The sequence below is a fragment of the Phascolarctos cinereus genome, unplaced genomic scaffold (genome assembly GCF_003287225.1).
Source record: "Phascolarctos cinereus isolate Bilbo 61053 unplaced genomic scaffold, phaCin_HiC Scaffold_9;HRSCAF=440, whole genome shotgun sequence".
NCBI lineage: Eukaryota > Metazoa > Chordata > Mammalia > Diprotodontia > Phascolarctidae > Phascolarctos > Phascolarctos cinereus.
In genome coordinates, this window is record NW_027556402.1 from 253,459,935 (window position 1) to 253,478,406 (window position 18,472).

Below are 18,472 nucleotides of genomic sequence, written 5' to 3' on the forward strand. Positions count from 1 at the left end.
TTACTCTTTAGGGGAACTCCGCCTTCTTCCTTGGACTAGGGGTACTTAAGGGGCATACATCACGCCTCCCCAACCCAGAGGTCTGGTCAGCTCCGGTCCTGGAAACCTTCGGGGGCCCATTAGCCCCACGCCTGAAGTGGCCACCACAAGGCTCCTCTCCCGGTCTGAGGGTCGGGGAGCAGTTTTATCCCTCACCCAGGCCCGCTTAAATCAACCCAAATCATCTCTCTACTGACGCCTCTAGCCCTAGCTGACTAGCTTCTAAAGCTTGTGTAACAAATAACACGGTGCACTGCCTCCCAAAATAAAAACTCGGCACAGTGATTTTCATCAGTACCAAGTCACTTTATTGGGATGTAAATGGTGGTCGTTTTTTGGTACAGATTATGAAAAGGTCAGATAACCAAAATATGCATGCACTGAAAGACAGTAGGAGTCACGCCCACAGTTCCCAAGTGTGGGGGAAGCCGCGTGTGGCTTAGCTCTCGTTGTCACTGTCTCCAAGGGTGTGCTTGTCAAAAAGATATTCCGCCATGCCAGAATCGGGGGCCCCCATTTTGCGCAGGTTGGTTACGTGATCACCCAGTTGTTTGATGGACTTCACCTGTTCGTCCAGGTAGTGGGTTTCGATGAAATCACATAACTGAAAGCGAAGGAAGGCAGGGCTGTCGGTCATTCAGGGAGCAGCTGCTACCTAAGGACCCACCCACTTGTGGCAGGCACACCCAGAGGGGGAGGGGCCCGGCTACTCACATGGGGGTCGTTCTTGTCAGTTGCCAGCTTGTGCAATTCCAGTAAAGACTGATTGACATTTTTTTCCAAGTGCAGAGCACACTCCATTGCGTTCAGCCCACTCTCCCAGTCATCTCGGTCCGGTTTCTGTTGACACCGAGGTCGGCCTGTGAGCCAGCGCTCGCCCCCGGGAGCCCCCACCCACCCGCGGAGCTCCTGCCGGGCCCCTGCTCACCTTGATGTCTTGCAGGAAGATCCGACCGCCTCGCTGGTTTTGCAGTTTCATCAGCTTCTCAGCATGCTCCCTCTCCTCGTGGGACTGGTGTAGGAAATATTTGGCAAAGTTCTTCAAAGCCACATCATCTCGGTCGAAGTAGTAAGACTGAAAAGACAGCAAAACCTGGATTATTCTCTGAGCCCTGCTGAACCAAAAACAAAGGACCCCCAAGAGGCTAATTACGGGGTCACCTAGCGTCACTTCAAGTACCATCTGGGGCAAATAACTGCCACTGTCAGACCCCCGCTCTGCTCCTAGGGTCCCGGCGCCCAAGGGCTCCGCCTGGCCGGGCTGCGGTGTCTGCACTTCCTGGGCTTCGACATATCTGAGCTACAGAACAGCCATCTCTGACGAGATTCTCCTCCCGGGCTCCTTGGGCTTTCCACATGTCCATTCATTAAGGGGGGCCTGCCCTTGCAAGACCCCACGAGGTGGGGGGGGGTTGCGTTCGAAAGCGGCTCAAGGTCAAACTGGGCACCAGGCTGCCGCCCCCCCCCCCCCCGACATCCAGCGTGTAAAGACCAGAGAGGATCCGGTATGGGGAGGGGCCGCCTCCGCCATTCTCCCAGCCCGGGCTCCGCCCTTGGCCGCATGGCCCCAGCTGGCCCCCCCGCCGCGGGCGGGGCTTTGCGCAGCCGCCACTGCGCAGGCGCAGACTCCCCCGCCCCGGCCCGCGGTGATGGCCGGGAGGGGGGAGGGGAGCGGGGAGCGGAGCGGGAGGAAGGGGAGGGGCGCCCCCGCCCCCCCCTCCCCGGGGCCCGTCCTCACCATGGACAGGTAGACGTAGGAGGCGTACAGCTCCAGGTTGATCTGCCGGTTGATGGCGGCCTCCGAGTCCTGGTGGTAGTTCTGTCGCACCTGAGAGGGGGACGAGGTCGTCATGGCGGCGGAGATGGCGGAGGCGGCGAAGAGAAGAAGGAGAAGGAGGAGGAGGAGGCGGGAGGAGGCGGCTGCGCAGCGGCTACGGCTGAGGCTGGGGCGGCGGCGGCGGCGGCGACGGCCGGGGGCGGCTGAGGCGGGCGGCTGCTGCTCGAACGGGAGGACGGAAGAAGTGTTGGTTAGTGGAGGTGAAGGTGGACAGGTGGCTAAGGGCGGCTCCGGCCGGGAATCGAGCAGCGGGTTCCGTTCAAGCACTGTTGAAGCAGGAAACCGCAGCGACTCCCCTTCCCTGCGCTTCTGGCGACTCGGGGGCGCCCGCGCGCGCCTTTTATGGCCGCGCCGAGGCCCCGCCCCGCGTCGCGTCAGCCCCCGCCAATGGCTGCGCGGGGGGTGCGCGGGGGGGCGGGCCTTGGCATCACGAGACCCGCCGCCTCCGCCCTTCGCTGCCCGCTCCCCCTCGCAGCCCCCTCCGTCTGAGTCTGCGCTCTGGAGACGGGGGGGGTGGCTCTTCTCGTCCCCTGGGGGGAGGCGAGCGGAGGCTCGAGTCTCCCGCTGTTCCCAACACCGCGCTCTCCCCCCTCCCCTGCCCACGGCCAGCCATGCATTCTGTCTTGGGGTGGGGGGACGCTGTGGATGGGGAGGGGGGGTTTTGAGAGCGCCTCGGCTGGACCCACGCGCCCCTTTGTCTAAGATGACTTTCTTTTCCCCGTTTTTTGGAGGGGACTGTATTTGGCATAGGGACCCCTCCCCCGGGAGTGAAGAGAAAACTGGGGAGGGGGTTTCAGCGCCGCCTCTGTAGCGAGGCCTCCCCCTCCCAGCCCTGCAGCAGCAGAGATGGACCCTGGTGGCCCCCCGCTGGAGGGCTGGGACCTCCAGAATCTGAGCCCTGAGTCGGGGTCCGAGCCCTGGAGAGAGCGCGGGGTGCGGAGCCCCCCTCCCATCCCTTGTGAAATGAGGGCGTTGGACCAGCGGGTCTCCGACCTTCCAACCCTGGATGTCTGATTTCCAAGCCCCCCCCCCACATTTTACAGATGGGGAAACTGAGGCCCCCAGAAATGAACTACCTTGCCCAAGGTCATCCAAGTCAATCAACAACCAGATAATCTGGGCGCCGCTTTCGATGTCCGCACAAAGACCAGGGGGAAAAAAATTAAACAGTCCTCTCTCTGCGAGAGCTCAAAGAGCTGGGAGTGGGGTGGGGGACAAAGACAAAAGTGACCTCTGTCCCCAAGGAAAGACTGAGAGTCTGTAGAGATCCGTGTGTACCTGGTGGTTCGGGGGAGGCCAACGGGGCGATGCTGGGGAGGGGATGGAGAAAGACTGCAGGGGGACCAGGGAGGGAGGGGTTCTTCACCTTTGTTGTGTCCTGGACCCTTTTGGCAGTCTGGGAAAGAAGGTGGGACCCTTTTTCAGGAGTCTGCTATTTTCAAAGGCATAATATACACGAGATTACGACAAAGGAAACCAATTCCATTGAAATGCAGTGACCAGAATACATTTTTAAAGGATGACTTTGGACCCCAGGTTGCAGACACCTGGAGTTGGCGCAGGGAAACTGCTACAAGATGATGGGGAGGGGGGCACCCATGGCCCGACCTGGACCGAGCTTTCAATGCACTTGGCCAGCTCTTTCCACCAGCTCAGAGGCGGCAGCCCGCCCTGCCCTGCAGGGTCCGAGTCAGAGGAGGGGCTTCCGGCTCTGCCTCAGCCAGGCAGATCCCTTAACCTTTCCAAGTCCGCTTCAGCCTGTAAAAATGAGAGGCTCAGACAAGATGGCCTCTGAGCCTTTTCTGGTTCTGAGTCCAGGGTCTACCCTAGTGAAATTCCAAAAACTGGCATGCAGCCCTCGGTATTGCAATGGGCCCTGGAACCCAGGGCAAGAGGAAATAGGGTGCAGTGGACGGAGCCTGGGTGACCTGCCAAGCCGCATGGCATCGGACAAAATCATGTTCGTGCTGAGCTTCAATCCCCCCCTCCCCCGTCACTCTGTAAAATAAGCCCCTTCCCACTTTGACTTGTGAGTCTCATGGTCACTTGCAGTTGGATGCCTGTGGCTTTGTGGGGATGGGAGCCAAGAGGGCAGAGGCCAGCCCTGTGCTATCATCTCCCGCCTTGCCTGATGGTCCCCAGACTTTGGCTCCCCGTGCCAGGAGGTGGGAGGGTGGATTCTTACAATCCGTACTGGCGCCCGCAGGCCCTTGGCACTGGGCATGTTTTTAAGAACAGAAGACAACAATCATTATCGGCAGACTCCTGGATGCACCCCAGGTGAGGTCATCGAGTGGTTTGCCAAACCCAGGGGCAGAAACTTGGGATCTCAGTTTGTATGGGTCCTCCAAAGTAGGCGAGCAAATGACCAGAGCCTTGCAGCCCTCCTGCTTCTTAATAAGGGCTGGTTGTAGGATTTCGGAGCTGTCGGCAGCCCCCTCATCGGGTGGATGGGAAGCTGGAGGCTCAAAGAGGGGCCATTGGCCACACCCCAAGTTAATGACAGAGCTGGGATCAGAACCCCAAGTCCTGGGCTCCTTCCTCACCCTTCCCATGAAAAGACCGTTTTTTTTTTCAAGCCATACCTATGTGACATTGTTATGCCTTATCTCCTAGAAGCAGAAAGCCAGAGGAGAGACAGAGAAAATTGGCGCAAGAGAGATAACCCCAAACAGCCAGCTTGGAATGTGCTCCTGTCTCCCCCTGGGGCCCCGGACCCTCCCTGGGTTCTGCTGAGAGCAGATATGGCTCCCTTCTCTCTTCTGAACAGGCTGGGCAGCCCAGGTGGGACTTGCTGATGTCACCAGCTCCCGCCTGTTCCTGAATGCATTCTCTCCCCCACCCTCTCCCACTTCATCCCAGAAACTTTTCGGGAGGAGAGGTGGGGTGGTGGGTCACTAGGTTTTCTAAGAAAATCTTTTGTGTAGCTGAGTTTGGCAAATGAGAAAATGGGGGAAATCCGTTCTTTCACCTGGCCTGTCCTGGGAAAAAGGATTTTTTACTCCGATTCAGTCATGTGACCTCTAGGGGCAGCTGCAGCTGGAAAACTAGGCACTAGGTCCTTTCCTAGGGCCCAGCCCTGGGGACAAGAAGCATTGAGGTCCCAGGGCCGACTGAAATGTTCCGAGATCCCCATCGACCAGGGGCTCACTAGACTGGGACTTCTTCACTGGGGACCACGGGTGCCCACCCGAAGGGGCCAGAGAAAAATGGGGGAGGTGCCTGGAAACTTGGATGGGGAAAAAAGTTAGATCTTTATTCCAATAAAATTGAGGTTGGGAGAGGGTAATCCTATATATTGTATGAATTTAAAATTGTGATTCTGAGCCAGGTCCGGAGGCTTCTCCGGGCTTCCAGAGGAGTCTTACCTCCATTTGGAATTCAAGGACCCTGGTTCAGGTCCCAGACCCTGACGTGTGTACCCTTGGACAAGCGTCGGCTCACAGGCTCTTACCTGTTGATCTTACCACAGATCCGTCAGGCCACCAGCACTGATTAAGTGCCTCCTGTATACCAGGCACTGGGCTGGGTGTTGGGGAGATGAGGTGTGTGCTAATAGATGCAAAGTCCTTTGCAATGTTCGGTGTGTGATGTGCTTAATTTGTAGCAGTTTGTGGTGCTGCTCTGTAAGCGATCAGTCAATGGACACCTAGCGCCTTTCTGGGGTATGCTGCTGTAGTGGGAAGAGCTGGTCCCCGAGGCAGAGGTCCTGGGTTCAAATCTGCCCCTGATGCTTCTGTGGCCTGGGGCAAGTGGTTTCACTTCCCAGAGCCTCAGTTTCCGCATCTGTAAAGTGAGTGGGCTGGGTGGCATTAGATACATGGCAGGTTGTCACCCCTGGTCAGCAAGACAAGATGAGCCTGGTGGCACCTTGGATGGGAGAAGCACCTACAGGTGATGGAAAACTGAAAATTGTGTGGCCCTGACCCAAGGTGGGGAGGGGGCCACCTGACGTCTTGTGGGGGTGTGGAGGGCATTTCTGTTCAGACAGGATGTCTGAATTTGAAGGGACAGTAGGACCTGCAGCCAAGGTCTCTGGGCTCCAAGGGAGCTAAACATAGAGCCGGTTAGAAAGAGCCCTAGGACAGAAGAAGGTGGAACCCGGAGGCTCCTAGAGCACAGAAGGGGCTGTCCATGCTGGGAAGGCACCGGGCTTTGTCCTTTGCCTCTGATCGCTGGACTTGCGTGGCTTGGCCAGGGGCTGGGCATCCCTGAAGAAGTGCTGTGTGTGTGCCCGAGTGTGGGCGGGGCAACGGCAGCTGCTAGAAGATCGGCCAGTCGGCCGGCCCCTGATTTCCTGGAGATGTTTTCTCGGTTACCGGGGAGGGAGGGAGGCCAGGAAGGGGCTCCTCGGACAGGGGGCCCGGCCAGGGGGAGCTCAGGGGCCGGCTGGATCTGGCCTGGCCCGGCCACGTAGTTGGACCGCCCCCAGGCTGGGTTTCCGGGCAGGCCTGGGAGGGCAGTGCAGGGGTAGGTGGGACACAGATCAGACTGCTGTCCCACCGTGACTCTGCACATTTTCCAGGCTCGGACTCCTTTGAAAACTTGCTTTGTCATGGGTGGGGGTAGGGGGGAGGTGAAGGACTCTGACTGAGAGATGGGAAGCAATACCAGGAATTTCCCCACTGGGGGAAGTCTCAGGCAATAACCCTGAAGGTTTTATGGGAGATTTGGAGGTGAGGTGGGGGTGGGTCCAGGAGACTGTTGCTACTGATCTCACCTCTGGAGGCCAGGAAAGGGGGGGGGGGTTAGAAATGCTACTCAGGAAGCCCAGCTGGTATGGGAGGAAGAGCCCCTCCCCCAAAGATTTTGGCTGAGAGCCCCCACCCTGCTTCGGTGTTCCTTCTGGAAAGGGGGAGCCCAGAATTGCTAGGCTGTCAGAGCTGAAAAGGACCTTAGGCCATAAAACATGAAAGGGCAGAGCCCGTAGGGACCCTAGGACCTGGAATGGTCAAGTTGGGTGGAACCTTGGCACACATTCTTAGCCAGGGGCCCATGAACTTGTTAAGAAAATATTTTCATGACTATTTCAGTATAATGGGTTTCCTTTGTAATCCAATGTATTTTATTTTATGCCTTTAAAAACATTATTCTGAGAAGGGGTTCGTAGGGTTCACCCGACTACCACAACAGACGTCAAGAGCCCCACCTGCGAGCTTCATACAGGAGCTGGGAGGGCCCTTAGAACACAGAGCTGAGCAGGACCCCAGAACCTGCAACGTCAGACCTGGGCAAGACCTTTAAAATATAAAATGTCAGTGCTGGGAGATGCCTTGGATGTGGGAGCTGGGAAGATGCTCAGATGTCCGATACCAGAGCTGGGGAGATGTCAGAGCTTGGAGGGATTTGGAGGCCATCTAAAGGAAGCTGAGGAGGGACCTGAGGCCTTGCTCTCCCTGGGGGAACCAGCCCTGGGGTGTCGAGAAATGTTGGTGTCTCTATGAGCAGGTTGTGTGGGGGCTCAGTGAAGAGACACTCCAGGCCCCAGGCTCTAAAGTGAACCATTCTCAGTAGATCATAGTGCAAGGCCCGCCAAATTTAGGAAAGTGTCAGGTCCCTCGGAGATGCCTTCGGGTCTTTTTGCCTAGGCCAGGGCTTGGCAGGAGAATCAGAGGCAGTGCTGGGCACATACCCCTGAGGCCCAGAGGCAATTCTTATGGTCTGAAGAGTCTATCGAGGCCCCGGGGATCCAGCCAGGTTGGAGCTGGGGGGCAGGCTTTCTGGGAGGCCCACAGCCCACACGTCCTCTCCCTGAGCACAGAAAAGATGACTGAGCCCCAGAGAGGGAAAGGGGCTTGTCCAAGGTCTCACCAAAGAGTTGAGAAGTGTAACCTTGAGCTGCCTGGGGAAAAACATAAAATAAAATACAAAACATAGTGTGCCTCGGGCAGAGCCAACCCCGTTCTGAGCCTGTTTTCTCCTCTATGAAATGAAGGGGTCACACTGGACCACCTGGAGTTGGGGAAACTTGTGTTTTTTAAAGGTGTTTGGTACAATCACTTCAATGGCTGAGTGGAGGATGGCTGGAGTGGGGACGGACTTGCAGCAGGTGGGAGGTGATGGGGTCTGCATGGGGGGGGGAGGAAAGAAGAAAGGAAGGAGGAGAGGGAGGACGTAGTGAGGGAGGGAGGAGGAGAGGAAGGACGGAGGGAGGATGGAAGGAAGGGAGGAGGGAGGCAGGGCAGGAGGAGGGTAAGGACAGAGGGAGGGAGAAAGAAAGGAAGAAGAGGAGGGAGGAAGGAGGAGAGGAGGGCAAAACCAGTCCCTGCCCTCAAGGAACCTACAGTCTGAAGGAGACAACATGCAAACAACTATGTAGAACAAGCTAGACACAGGATAAAGTGGAAATCATTACGAGAGGGAAGACTCTAGAACGAAGAGGGGCTGGGGAAAGCTTCCTATAGAAGGCGGGATTTTAGGGACTTGAAAGAAGTCAGGACAAGGACCTAAGTGGGGAGAGCCGGAGATGGAGGGACAGGCAGGAGGTCGGGTCACTGCATTGTAGAGTACAAGAGGAGTGACTGGGGTGGGGGTGGGGGAGGGAGATTCCGGATTTGAACCCCGGCCCTCTGACTCCCCATCCTGTCGCATCCTGTGTCTTGCTGTCACTTCCTTTGGCCACCCTGCCCCTCCTCCCCCCCAAGGCCAGTGTGATCTGTCTGCGGGACAAGGCGGCCAAGTGTTCAGATCACAAAAGCTCCCAGAACGAGGGCTTTGCTGCTTACTGGCTGAGATGGTTCTGGGTCAGTTACTTAGACCCTCTAGGCATCGGCTTTCTGCTGCAAAGACAGACCTATGTTAAGGCTGAGGTGGAGAACAAACAACCATCCCACATCATTTTCAGAAGAATCTCCCTGAAAAATCCTGTTCAGCAGTTGTCAGTCAGTGACCTTGGGAAACGCACGTATGTGATGGTGCAACCAGAAAACTGGCTTTGATAGCAGGATGGCTCCCTGAGAGGGGGAAGGGGAGTGAAATGTGAGAAAAGAAAATATCAATAAAACTTCTAAAATTTAAAAAAAAACTGGGACAGTTTTTGGGACTGTGTGCAAAGGACAGGGTGGTAAGGAAGTTTGTCCCAATGGCACTGGTATTGGAATGCAAATAAGAATTCATCAGGTAGCACTTGGAATGTTTCAGCAAATTTAGTCCATTTGTGTGGAATAGCAAGAACATAAGAAATCAGCCCTAAAGACAGATGTAAAAGTTACAATGGAAGGAAAATTGTTGGAGGTAAAAAGATTCTGCCAGTTCCTATCAACAAAGATAGGAAAGATGAGCAGAAAATCCCATTCCCTGAGGAAGATTAGGTGGAGCCAGGAGGTGCTGTTTGGGGTCATATTTGGGCAGTATTTCAGCTGCAAGTGAGGACCTTTCGATGTGTAAGGATACCCAGTTGGTTGAAGCATTGGGTGGTTTTCAGAAGCTAATATCAACTCTTGACAATAGAATTATTGACATCACTTCTCTCTTGGTCATATTGTCAAACATGGAGATGTCAAGTGTGTAGAGAAAGCATGCCAACTCATCACTAACCATATGGAAAAAGGTCGCCTAATAATTGAATTTAAGGTAAACTTCCCAGAGAATGACCTTCTTTCTTCAGCTAAGGTCTTTGTTGGAAAAGTTACTGCCGGGAAGTAAAGAGGACTGAAGAAAAGGACAAGGTAGAGCTGGTGGACTTTGGCCCATCTCAAGAAAGGAGTCACCATGACAATGGAAAGGTTTATGAAGATGCCAGTGCAGCCCAGGTTGTGGGTCAGTCAAACCTCTCAGTGGGCCGATGAAGGTGCTTCGTTGTGGTGCTGGCTTCTGTACACGATAGAGAATGACTAAGGACTACAGTCATCTTAACACATTCCACGTACTATTGCAATGAGCAGCTATAGCTGTGTCTTAGAATTTAATGATAAAACCAGTGCCATCATGTGGCCCCCTTCACAATAAACATCATAAACGATGTTCAGGTACAAGATAATTTAACACCCTTAATCATTTGTTTATAGTAAAGAACCCCGGGCATCTTTTTAATGACTCAGACTTTCTGTTTCCTTGTGTTTATACAGCGGTTTAGACCAAGTTTGATTCTCGATTGAGTAAATGTACACACCGTTTATAATTGTCAAGGCCTGAAATTAAAATGTGGTACTTCATTTATTAGAAAATTTTAAAAAAATAGACTCAGGAAGAGGTGGGGGAGATACTTCCAGGAGAAGGAAGGAAGGAAGAAAGGAAGGGAAGGAAGGAAGGAAGGAAGGAAGGAAGGAAGGAAGGAAGGAAGGAAGGAAGGAAGGAAGGAAGGAAGGAAGGAAGGAAGTCATGGAAACATTTTATTTTTACATTCACAGAGAAGAACAGAAGGAAACAAATAAGCAGGACAGTTTTGAAAGTTACATGTTGAATTTATTAAATCCTTTGAAGGAAAAGCAAGCTGTAGATAATAGAGATTCATGTGTGATTCCCTTTTTCTGTTCTTTCTCCGTGGGGATGCTTTTTCATTTGGTGTTCTTTAAGGTCAGAAGAAAACAAAAAAGTTTAAAAGCTTTACTCTTCTTACCTTAAACCTGTGGGGATGTCAGTGAAATTTTGTTTCCTTCTAGGCCTTACAGAGGCCCAGAAGCAGTTAGGTGGGCCCTGGAGCTCTGGACCTGGACTCAGGAAGACCTGAATTCAAATTCTGCCTCAGTCACTAATTGTTTTGGCCCTGGACAAGTCACTTAACTGCTGCCAGCCTCCGTTTCCTTAACTGTAAAATGGGTATAATAAATAGCACCTACATCCCAGGATTGTGGTAAGGATCAAATGAGATAATATGTATATATATATAAAATATATAATATGTACTTAACACAGTGCCTGGCATATAGCAGGTGCTTAATAAATGTATGTTCCCTTCCCTTTCCCTTCAGAAAGACCTAGAGATTTGCCCAAAGTCACAAAGCTAATAAGTGTCAGAGCCAGGATTTCCTCCAAGGCACATAGTAGGTGCTTAATAAATGCTTGCAGCTTGAGCAATGTACATTCAGTACATTCAGGTGTTCAGGTCGTTTCTTTTCACAACCTTCCAGAGTAAATTGGGCCAGTATTCTCTCTCTTGCACAGCTGCTCAGATCTTCCCAATCCTGCAAAGTGCTCACTTTGTCCAGCCTCTCCTTTTAGGTCAGGAGTGTCCTGGAGCCCTTGGGGCAGTCCCAGGTGCAAACCCTGCTCAGAATAAGGTTTTGTTTTTAATTCATAGTTGAAGGAAATGCTACATTTCAGTTAGAGGTTGGTGGAAATAAAAGATATGATTCTCTTTCCCATCCAAATCCACAGGCTCCCTGAAATCTAAGGGGTCCATGGACCCAGGTTAATAATTCTGCATCCCATCTACCCAATTGCTGATCAATCACCTTCCAGAAAGGGTCATCTACACCTGCTACCCAACTGCCCCATAGCCTACTCCTTCCTCATCCCCTTTTCCCTGGCCCCCAGGCCAAATCTCTTTTCTAAGACCTCCAGTGGACATTTAAATCCCCTCCACCATGGGCCCCCTCTTCATCTGGAAACTCTCTTTCCTTTTGGCTTTGATAATCTTCTTTCTTGGTTCATTTCCAGCCTGTTTAACCACACAGTACTGCTCTGCAGTTCTGCTCTGTCTCCTTTCTCCTTAACCTTCTCTCTCTCCAACCTGCAGGAGCACCCTGCTTCTGCTGTTTCACTGGAAATCAAGCTTGGCATCTCGTTGAGTCCTGTTGGAAGGAAGGGCAGGAAGTCGACTCTTCTGGGGGTCCAGCTGGGTGGGGTGGGGGATTGTCTAAGTTAGGAAGCAGTATGGGGAAGACATGAGTGCTGACTGGGAAACCAGAGGCCCTGGGTTTGAATTCCCAGTCTGCCATGGTGGGTGTGACCATGGGCAATTCACTTAGTCTCTCTGGGCCTTAGTTTCTCCATCTGTAAAATGAAGGGGTTGGACCCAATGGCTTCCAAGGACCTTTCTAGCTCTGAACTGGTGCTCCCATGATCCCAAGAAAGGGACTTGTCAGGAACCTGTCCAGGGAAGCTGGGATAGGAAGCAAGCCTTTAGGCCAGTCCATGAGCAGAATGAGGGTACCCAAGGCCAACTGGGTCTCCCTCTGGGTGCAAGCCTGAGGTTTTCTGGGAATGTACCCAGGCCTGCTGACTTTGCCCTTCCCTTGGGGGCTGGGGGGCGGGTAGGAACTGGGCGGTTTAGGCCTGAATCAGACCCAGCTCTTATTCAATGTCGGAGCTGACCCTCTAAGCCCCAGTCCCTCCATCTTTTACCAAAGAAGACTAGCGCTTTCCACCAGCTGTTCAGCTGATGGATAGGCAGTGAGGGGATCCTGAAAGGGCACTGAATTCCTGGCATGGACCTGAGAGGGTTTTATAGTACTACAGCAGAATAGAAGCTTCTTCAGGGTGCCTGATTTATCAGACAATCAGCATTTTCTAAGTAATGTGGCAGGTATACCGGTACATAGTAGGTGATTAATAAATGGTAGGTGGAGCTGTGATCTGTGGCTGGTTAGCCCGGGTGATGAGGAAGTGGTATTCATGAGACAGACCTCAGTGATGGGTCTGAGTGTTCAGTCGCACACGCTGGAGGTCTCACTCCCGTTGTGTGTGATGATGGGTCACAAGGAGCCTTAAGATAGCAGCTTGGGTCAAAGTCCCTAGGGGGGAAGCATTTGGGATGGGAGTGATGGAGCATGTGAGGTGTGTGTGGCAGGTCCACTCCCAGTACTAGGGATATTAACCCCGCTTTCTGGACTTACTGATGAGCGGTCAGAGGGTCAGAGGCCTCGGGCAGGAAGGGACCTCAGAGTCTGCTGCACAGGGATCCCATCCAGGCCAACCCCATTTTACAAAGGAGGAATCTGAAGTCCAAAGAGGGTAAGGATCTGCTCCAGGTATCAAGTAGCAAAGGGGGGATTCAAACCCGGGTCCCCAGACTCCAAGATCTTACATCACACCTTCCTGCTCCTCTCAGGTGTGTTATCTGTTGTGCACAATAAACAGCATATTAACAGAAGAGGCAATCTAGAGGGCTTGATTTGGAGTCATTAAAACCTGGTTCAAACCACATCTCTGATACTCCCTACTTGTGTAGGTTTGGGCAAGACATCCCTCTGGACCTCTGGATCTTCTTCCGTAAAATGAGGTGCTTGGCCCAGACATCTGCATCCATTCACTCAATGAGCTTTTATTAAGCACCTATAACGTGCCAGGAGCTAGAGTCCCAAAAATGCAAACAAAGCAGTCCCTGCCTGCTAAGAGCTTCCGTTCTAGTGGGGACCGAGAAAGGGGCTGAAGAAAAAGAAAAACAAGGAGCGTATGAAATCAACACAAACCAGTTTAAGATGGATAGGGCCCTAGGAACAGGGGGTGCCATATTCTCTGAGGTGGAGGCGAGCAGGGAGTGTGCTCCAGGCATGGGGAAGGGGGAGCGGTGAGGAAGCAGGGGAGAAGAGGGCAGGGAGATGGAACGCCTTGTACCAGGATTATGATGTCGTGCATTTAGGGCTGGAAGGGTCACAGAGGTCATCTGGTCCAAACTGCTTCTTCAGATGTGGAAACTGAGGCCCAGGGAGGTTGATTTGCCCAAGGTCACACAGACAGCAAGTATCAGAGGTGGGATTTGAGCTCAGGTCCTCCCACTCTAGGACCATGACAGCAACTTGACCAGGAGAATCATGGAAAGGCAGTTGGGAGCCAGATGGTCAGGAGCTTCTGATGACAAAAAAGCAAAGGGGTTCATGTCTTATCCTGGAGGTAAGAGGGAGCCATTGGAACTCCTTGAGCAGAGGAGTGACCTGTGCAACCTACACGTGCCTTCTGGTTGACTTGAAGAAGTGAAAACGTTGGTGGGGGCTCCTGAGTTTAAGCAGACGCTATTCACAAAGGGGCCTCAAAGCCAAGGCTATTTTCATGGTGGCCCTTGAGGTGCCATGGCTTACATTAATTACTGTGCCATCTCTCCAGATGTTGGACATGTAGATTGTTTTTTGATCCTAGAGTATGGCGCCTTTCTTTAAGTCTGGTGACCCAAGTGTGTTCCCCAAATTTCTTGAGCGTGGTTGGGAGCCCGGTTGGCCTCGTACCTGAGTCCTGGGGGCTCTAAAGAAGGAAGGCACTTGGGGATCCTGGAAAGGATACAGAGAAAGTTGGTGTCTGTGGTGAGCGGAGAGCTAGGTGATGCTTCAGAGGCCTGGATTCAAAAGAGCAGAAAGGAAGGCAGGTGAGCACCTGTGGGCTGTGCAGCTTCAGAATGAGGAGGTTCTTGAAATAGCCCCTTTAGCCCTCTTCTTCCTGAACTCCCGAATCAAGTAATAACAGGTGATTTCTGCCCATTCTAAGATAATAGGTGTTGAACTAGTTATTAATTGGGGCATGTCCGAGAGGTGAAACTTCTCGGCTTTTCAGATTTCCAGTCACAACAAACACTCCTTCTTTCCCAGTGGATTTGGGGGAAACACTCCCCCTCTCAGGAACAATGGCTGATAAAGGTAAGGTATCCCAAAGACCACCAGGCAGCTTCCTCTCAGAGCTCACAGCCTTGTTCATGCCAGGATTCTGGATTTGGAGAAGGGGGAGGGAGGGCAGACAGGGATCACAGATTCAGTGCTGGCAGCAACCCGAGAAGTCATCCCACCCACCACTTTCACGTTAAAGATGAGGAAACAGGCCAGAGAATGGAAACAACTCGGCCAGTCAGCCAGCAAACATGTGTTAAGCCCCTACTGCGTGCCACATAAAGGATACATAGGGAATGTTGTTGGAATTGTTTGGTTTTTGTTTTCCCCAGAGGACCGAGGACATCATAGGGCGACGTCTTAACTTGTGCATAAATTGGATTTCAGTGAGGCACGGCTGCACAAAGACATCAGCTGCACACATTACAGCTGGATAGAGCACTGGTCCTAGTGTCAAGAAGACCTGAGTTCACACCTGGCCTGAGACACTTCCTAGCTGTGTGATCCTGGGCAAGTCACTTCACCCTATCTGCCTCAGTTTCCTCATCTGTAAAATGAGCTGGAGAAGGAAATGGCCAACCGCTTTAGTATCTGCCAAGAAAACCCCAAAGGGGGGTCAGAAGAGTTGGGCATGACTATTGTTTGTCCTTTGTTCTCAAGGAGAACCAGTGACATCAGGGAGGTGATGCCATGACATGCAAGTGAAATGGATTTCAGTGAGGGAGGGCCGTGCAAAGTCACCAGTCTCGCTTTCTTCTCCAGAGCCAGTAGGTCCAGTGGCCAAATATGGATCAGGATAACTAGAAATGGCTCCTTAAAGCTAAGGTCTTTAACAGGTCTCAGTTTGACTGAGACAACACCCATTCAGTGATTAAGGGTAGGTAAGAAATGAGGCAAAGAATGGCCTCTTTGACCTACTTGAAAAAAAACAACAGATATGGGAGGGGAAGACCCTCCGGTTTTCTGACCAAAACTGAGAAGATTGCTAGTTACACTCACTCTGAGCCAACCAGGGCCCAAACAATGACCAAGTGGGACTTGGCCTGGGACATGACTGAAACAGCTGAATGACAGCAACTTTTGAGAGAAGGCACAGGAATTAAGAGAGGTTGGGGAAGGCTTCCTGTAGGAGGTGGGATTTGAGTTGGGACTTAAAAGAAGCCAGGAAGGTCAGTGGTCAGAGTGACAGAGGGAGAGCCTTCCAGGCCTGGGGGAGTCAGCCAGAGAGAAAGCCTGGAGGTGAGAGAAGGGTCTTATTGGCAGAATAGCCAGAGGCCAGTGTCACTGAATGACATGTTGAGAAAGGAGGAGGGGACAGGATGTTGAGAGCTTTAGACTTCAGGGAGTCCAAGAATTTAGACGGGGAAAAAAAACCACATCCCTCCAATGATCTAAAAACACTCTCCTGGGACTGGGTGGTTAACCCAGACTGCCAAGGGCTAAGAACCTCTAACGCAGAGAATCTAAGACCTCCTTGTGCTGAAGCTTGGTTGACTGATAGAAGGGATTCACTGGTTACCTCCTGAAAGAAGTTCCCCAAATGAAAACTCCTGGTAGCATTATAGCCAAAAGCTAGAGCTTCCAGGTCAAAGAAAAAATACCACAAGCAGCCACACAGAAGAATTCAGCTTTTGAGGAGGCGCCATCAGGATCACTCAGGATTTAGCAGTTACCACTGTAAAGGAGCAGGGAGCTTAGATCGTGATATTCTAGAAGACAAAGGATGGGTGTAGGTTTACAGCCACGAGTCACTTACCCAGCAAAACTGAGTATAATGCCATAGGGGGAAATGAACATTTAATGTGTGAAAAATGATTATTAATAACCAATATCTTGGAGATTCAGAGCTTCCCCTGCCCACTTCTTCCAAAGTCTTGACGTTAAATTCAGTTTTTTTTTCTTCAGAAGGACATGACTGATAATGAGATTGCATTGACTCTCCTTATCCTGGTCAGCCCCCACCCCAAGCCTGCAAGTAATTTAATCTAAGGTGAGGAAGCCAATGGTGTTTTATTCAAACTTGGGTGGAGACAGATTCTTTGGTCTAGATAGCCCAAATCTGGGGGTGGTCTGATAAAAGAGGTATTTCCTTTGCCCAGAGGTGAAATGAGAATGGGATGACATCAGCCCCTATTGAAAAGGTAGATAGATAGATAGATAGATAGATAGATAGATAGATAGATAGATAGATAGATAGATAGATAGATGTAGATGTAGATGTAGATGTAGATATAGATATAGATATAGATATAGATATAGATATAGATATAGATATAGATATAGATATAGATATAGATATAGATATAGATATAGATATGAAAGAAAAGACATATAAACTGTGCAGCCTAACCCCAAAATGAGCTCAGTTCCAGACTGGCTGTCATCATGGACGCATGCATGCTGCCCCCTTTGAGAGAAATGCACGAATACAACCTAATTCTGTTTGTCTTTCTTAGACCAAACTCTGTGGGTCGAGAAATGAAATAGAGAACTTCTGAGAGCTCCTGATAAAAAGACCAGAGCTCAACCAGTCAATAAACATGTATGAAGTGCCAGGCATCATGCTAAGTGCTGAAGGTATAAAAAGAGGCCAAAGAAGGTCTCTGCCCTCAAGAAGCTTGCAATCTTCTTGTTAAGGAAACTTTGAAAGGCAAAGGCAAAAGTTAAGAGACACATAGAAAGGTAAATAAACAAATGTTAAGAGACTAAACAGGGATAAAGTGATTCCTTCTAATATGGGGAGACAGGGTGTGTGACTCCAGAACCCTGGCATGGTCTGGGCGGGGAGAAAGAGAGGTTCTGTTACCCATCAATGAGCTCAAGAAAAGAATGGAAAGAAAAGGGAGGAGGAGTGCGTGGGGGAGGAGGGGAAAGGAAGATTAGGGAAAGGTATCTGACGTCATGAGAGTACATAGGTAGACATCTAGACAAAGCAAGAGGTGTGGAGGGGGCTGAACCTCACTCCTACCTGAAGTGGTCGAAGGAGGGAAGACTAGACACACCACACACACACACACACACACACACTCACAACACACTCACTTATTTAAAGAGGGAGCTCGGCTCAGAACACCTCATTTCTCGCCAGGCTGGTCTACTTTGAGACGTCTCTGATTTCTCCGCCAGTCCCACCCCTCTACCCAATACCACTTTTCATCTTCCTTGGCTGTGTAGCCTTCCGGTTAGATTGTAAGCTCCTTGGGGGCAGGGGTTTTCCTTCTTTTTTCCTGTTTGTATCCCCAGTGCTTAGCACAATGCCTGGCACATAGCTGGTGCTTGGTATATGTTTATTGATTGACTGATTGACACATGGTGCTAAAGCACATTTCCCTCAGGGAAACAGGAGAGAAAGGGGAGGGAATGGGAAATAGAAAGAAGATAGATTAAAGGGAGAGATTGGTCCTAAGCAAAACAAAGAATGGGGAAAAATTTTTTTAAGCTTTTTTTGAGATGAGAATCTGAAAGAGTGCCTGTAAATTCAGGAATGGTTGAACAAGTTATAATATATAAATGTGACAGAATACTATTGCATCGTAAGATACGGGGAAGGGGGTGGTTTCAGGGAACTCTGGGAAGACTTGTGGGAACTGATAAAGAATGAAACAAACAGAACAGGAACAATTAATACGATGATAACAACAGGAAAGATGCGCACCTGGGAGAGAATTAGCAACTCTTATCAGCATGAGGACCAGTCACCGTTCCAGGGGACCAGAGATGAAACTTGCTCCCCGGCTCTTCACAGAGGAGCAAGGCGCTCAGGGTGCAGAATGAGACAAGGCCAATGTAGAACTGGCTAATTACGAGTTTTTAACTTTTGTTTTCAATGGATAGGGGGCAGTTTGGAGGGTAAGCAGGTAAATTTTTACAGATTGAAATATATACATACAGAGAGAGAGAGAGAGAGAGAGAGAGAGAGAGAGAGAGAGAGAGAGAGAGAGAGATTACTTGACTAGAAGAAAAATACTGTTGCCCCAAAGGCTCTACTCCTACCAAGTGTCTCTCATACATATGTTAAAATGTTATACTTCCTTTCAGTCACTCACTACCTCAGCAAATACATTAAGTCCCTATTGTTTATAGGCTTGGCTCCTGGGGAGATTCAAGTTTAGACATATCTTCC

The 18,472-nt window shown here is 51.1% G+C and overlaps 1 protein-coding gene and 1 long non-coding RNA gene across 2 annotated transcripts; one reads left to right on the forward strand and one right to left on the reverse strand.

Moving 5' to 3' along the window:
• Nucleotides 1-324: 324 nt before the first annotated feature.
• On the reverse strand, nucleotides 325-2,201 carry FTH1 (ferritin heavy chain 1). Its single transcript, XM_020968220.2, has 4 exons — nucleotides 1,778-2,201; nucleotides 968-1,114; nucleotides 754-879; nucleotides 325-643 (listed from the first exon to the last, which is right to left on the reverse strand). Exons 1-4 carry the CDS (start codon nucleotides 1,889-1,891, stop codon nucleotides 479-481), a joined length of 552 nt encoding a protein of 183 aa, XP_020823879.1. The 5' UTR covers nucleotides 1,892-2,201; the 3' UTR covers nucleotides 325-478.
• A 997-nt stretch (nucleotides 2,202-3,198) lies between these two features.
• LOC144455478 (uncharacterized) lies at nucleotides 3,199-5,453 on the forward strand. Its single transcript, XR_013484172.1, has 2 exons — nucleotides 3,199-4,156; nucleotides 4,493-5,453. It is a non-coding gene; the product is annotated as an uncharacterized LOC144455478 (long non-coding RNA).
• The last annotated feature ends 13,019 nt before the right edge of the window (nucleotides 5,454-18,472 follow it).

Bases quoted from the DNA above. Each gene is read 5' to 3' on its own strand.
- FTH1 (XM_020968220.2), bottom strand. From the start codon at position 1,891: ATGACGACCTCGTCCCCCTCTCAGGTGCGACAGAACTACCACCAGGAC. The intron at 1,115-1,777 runs GTGAGGACGGGC...CTGTCTTTTCAG, and splicing joins CCTACGTCTACCTGTCCATG to TCTTACTACTTCGACCGAGA. The intron at 880-967 runs GTGAGCAGGGGC...CGGTGTCAACAG, and splicing joins TCTTCCTGCAAGACATCAAG to AAACCGGACCGAGATGACTG.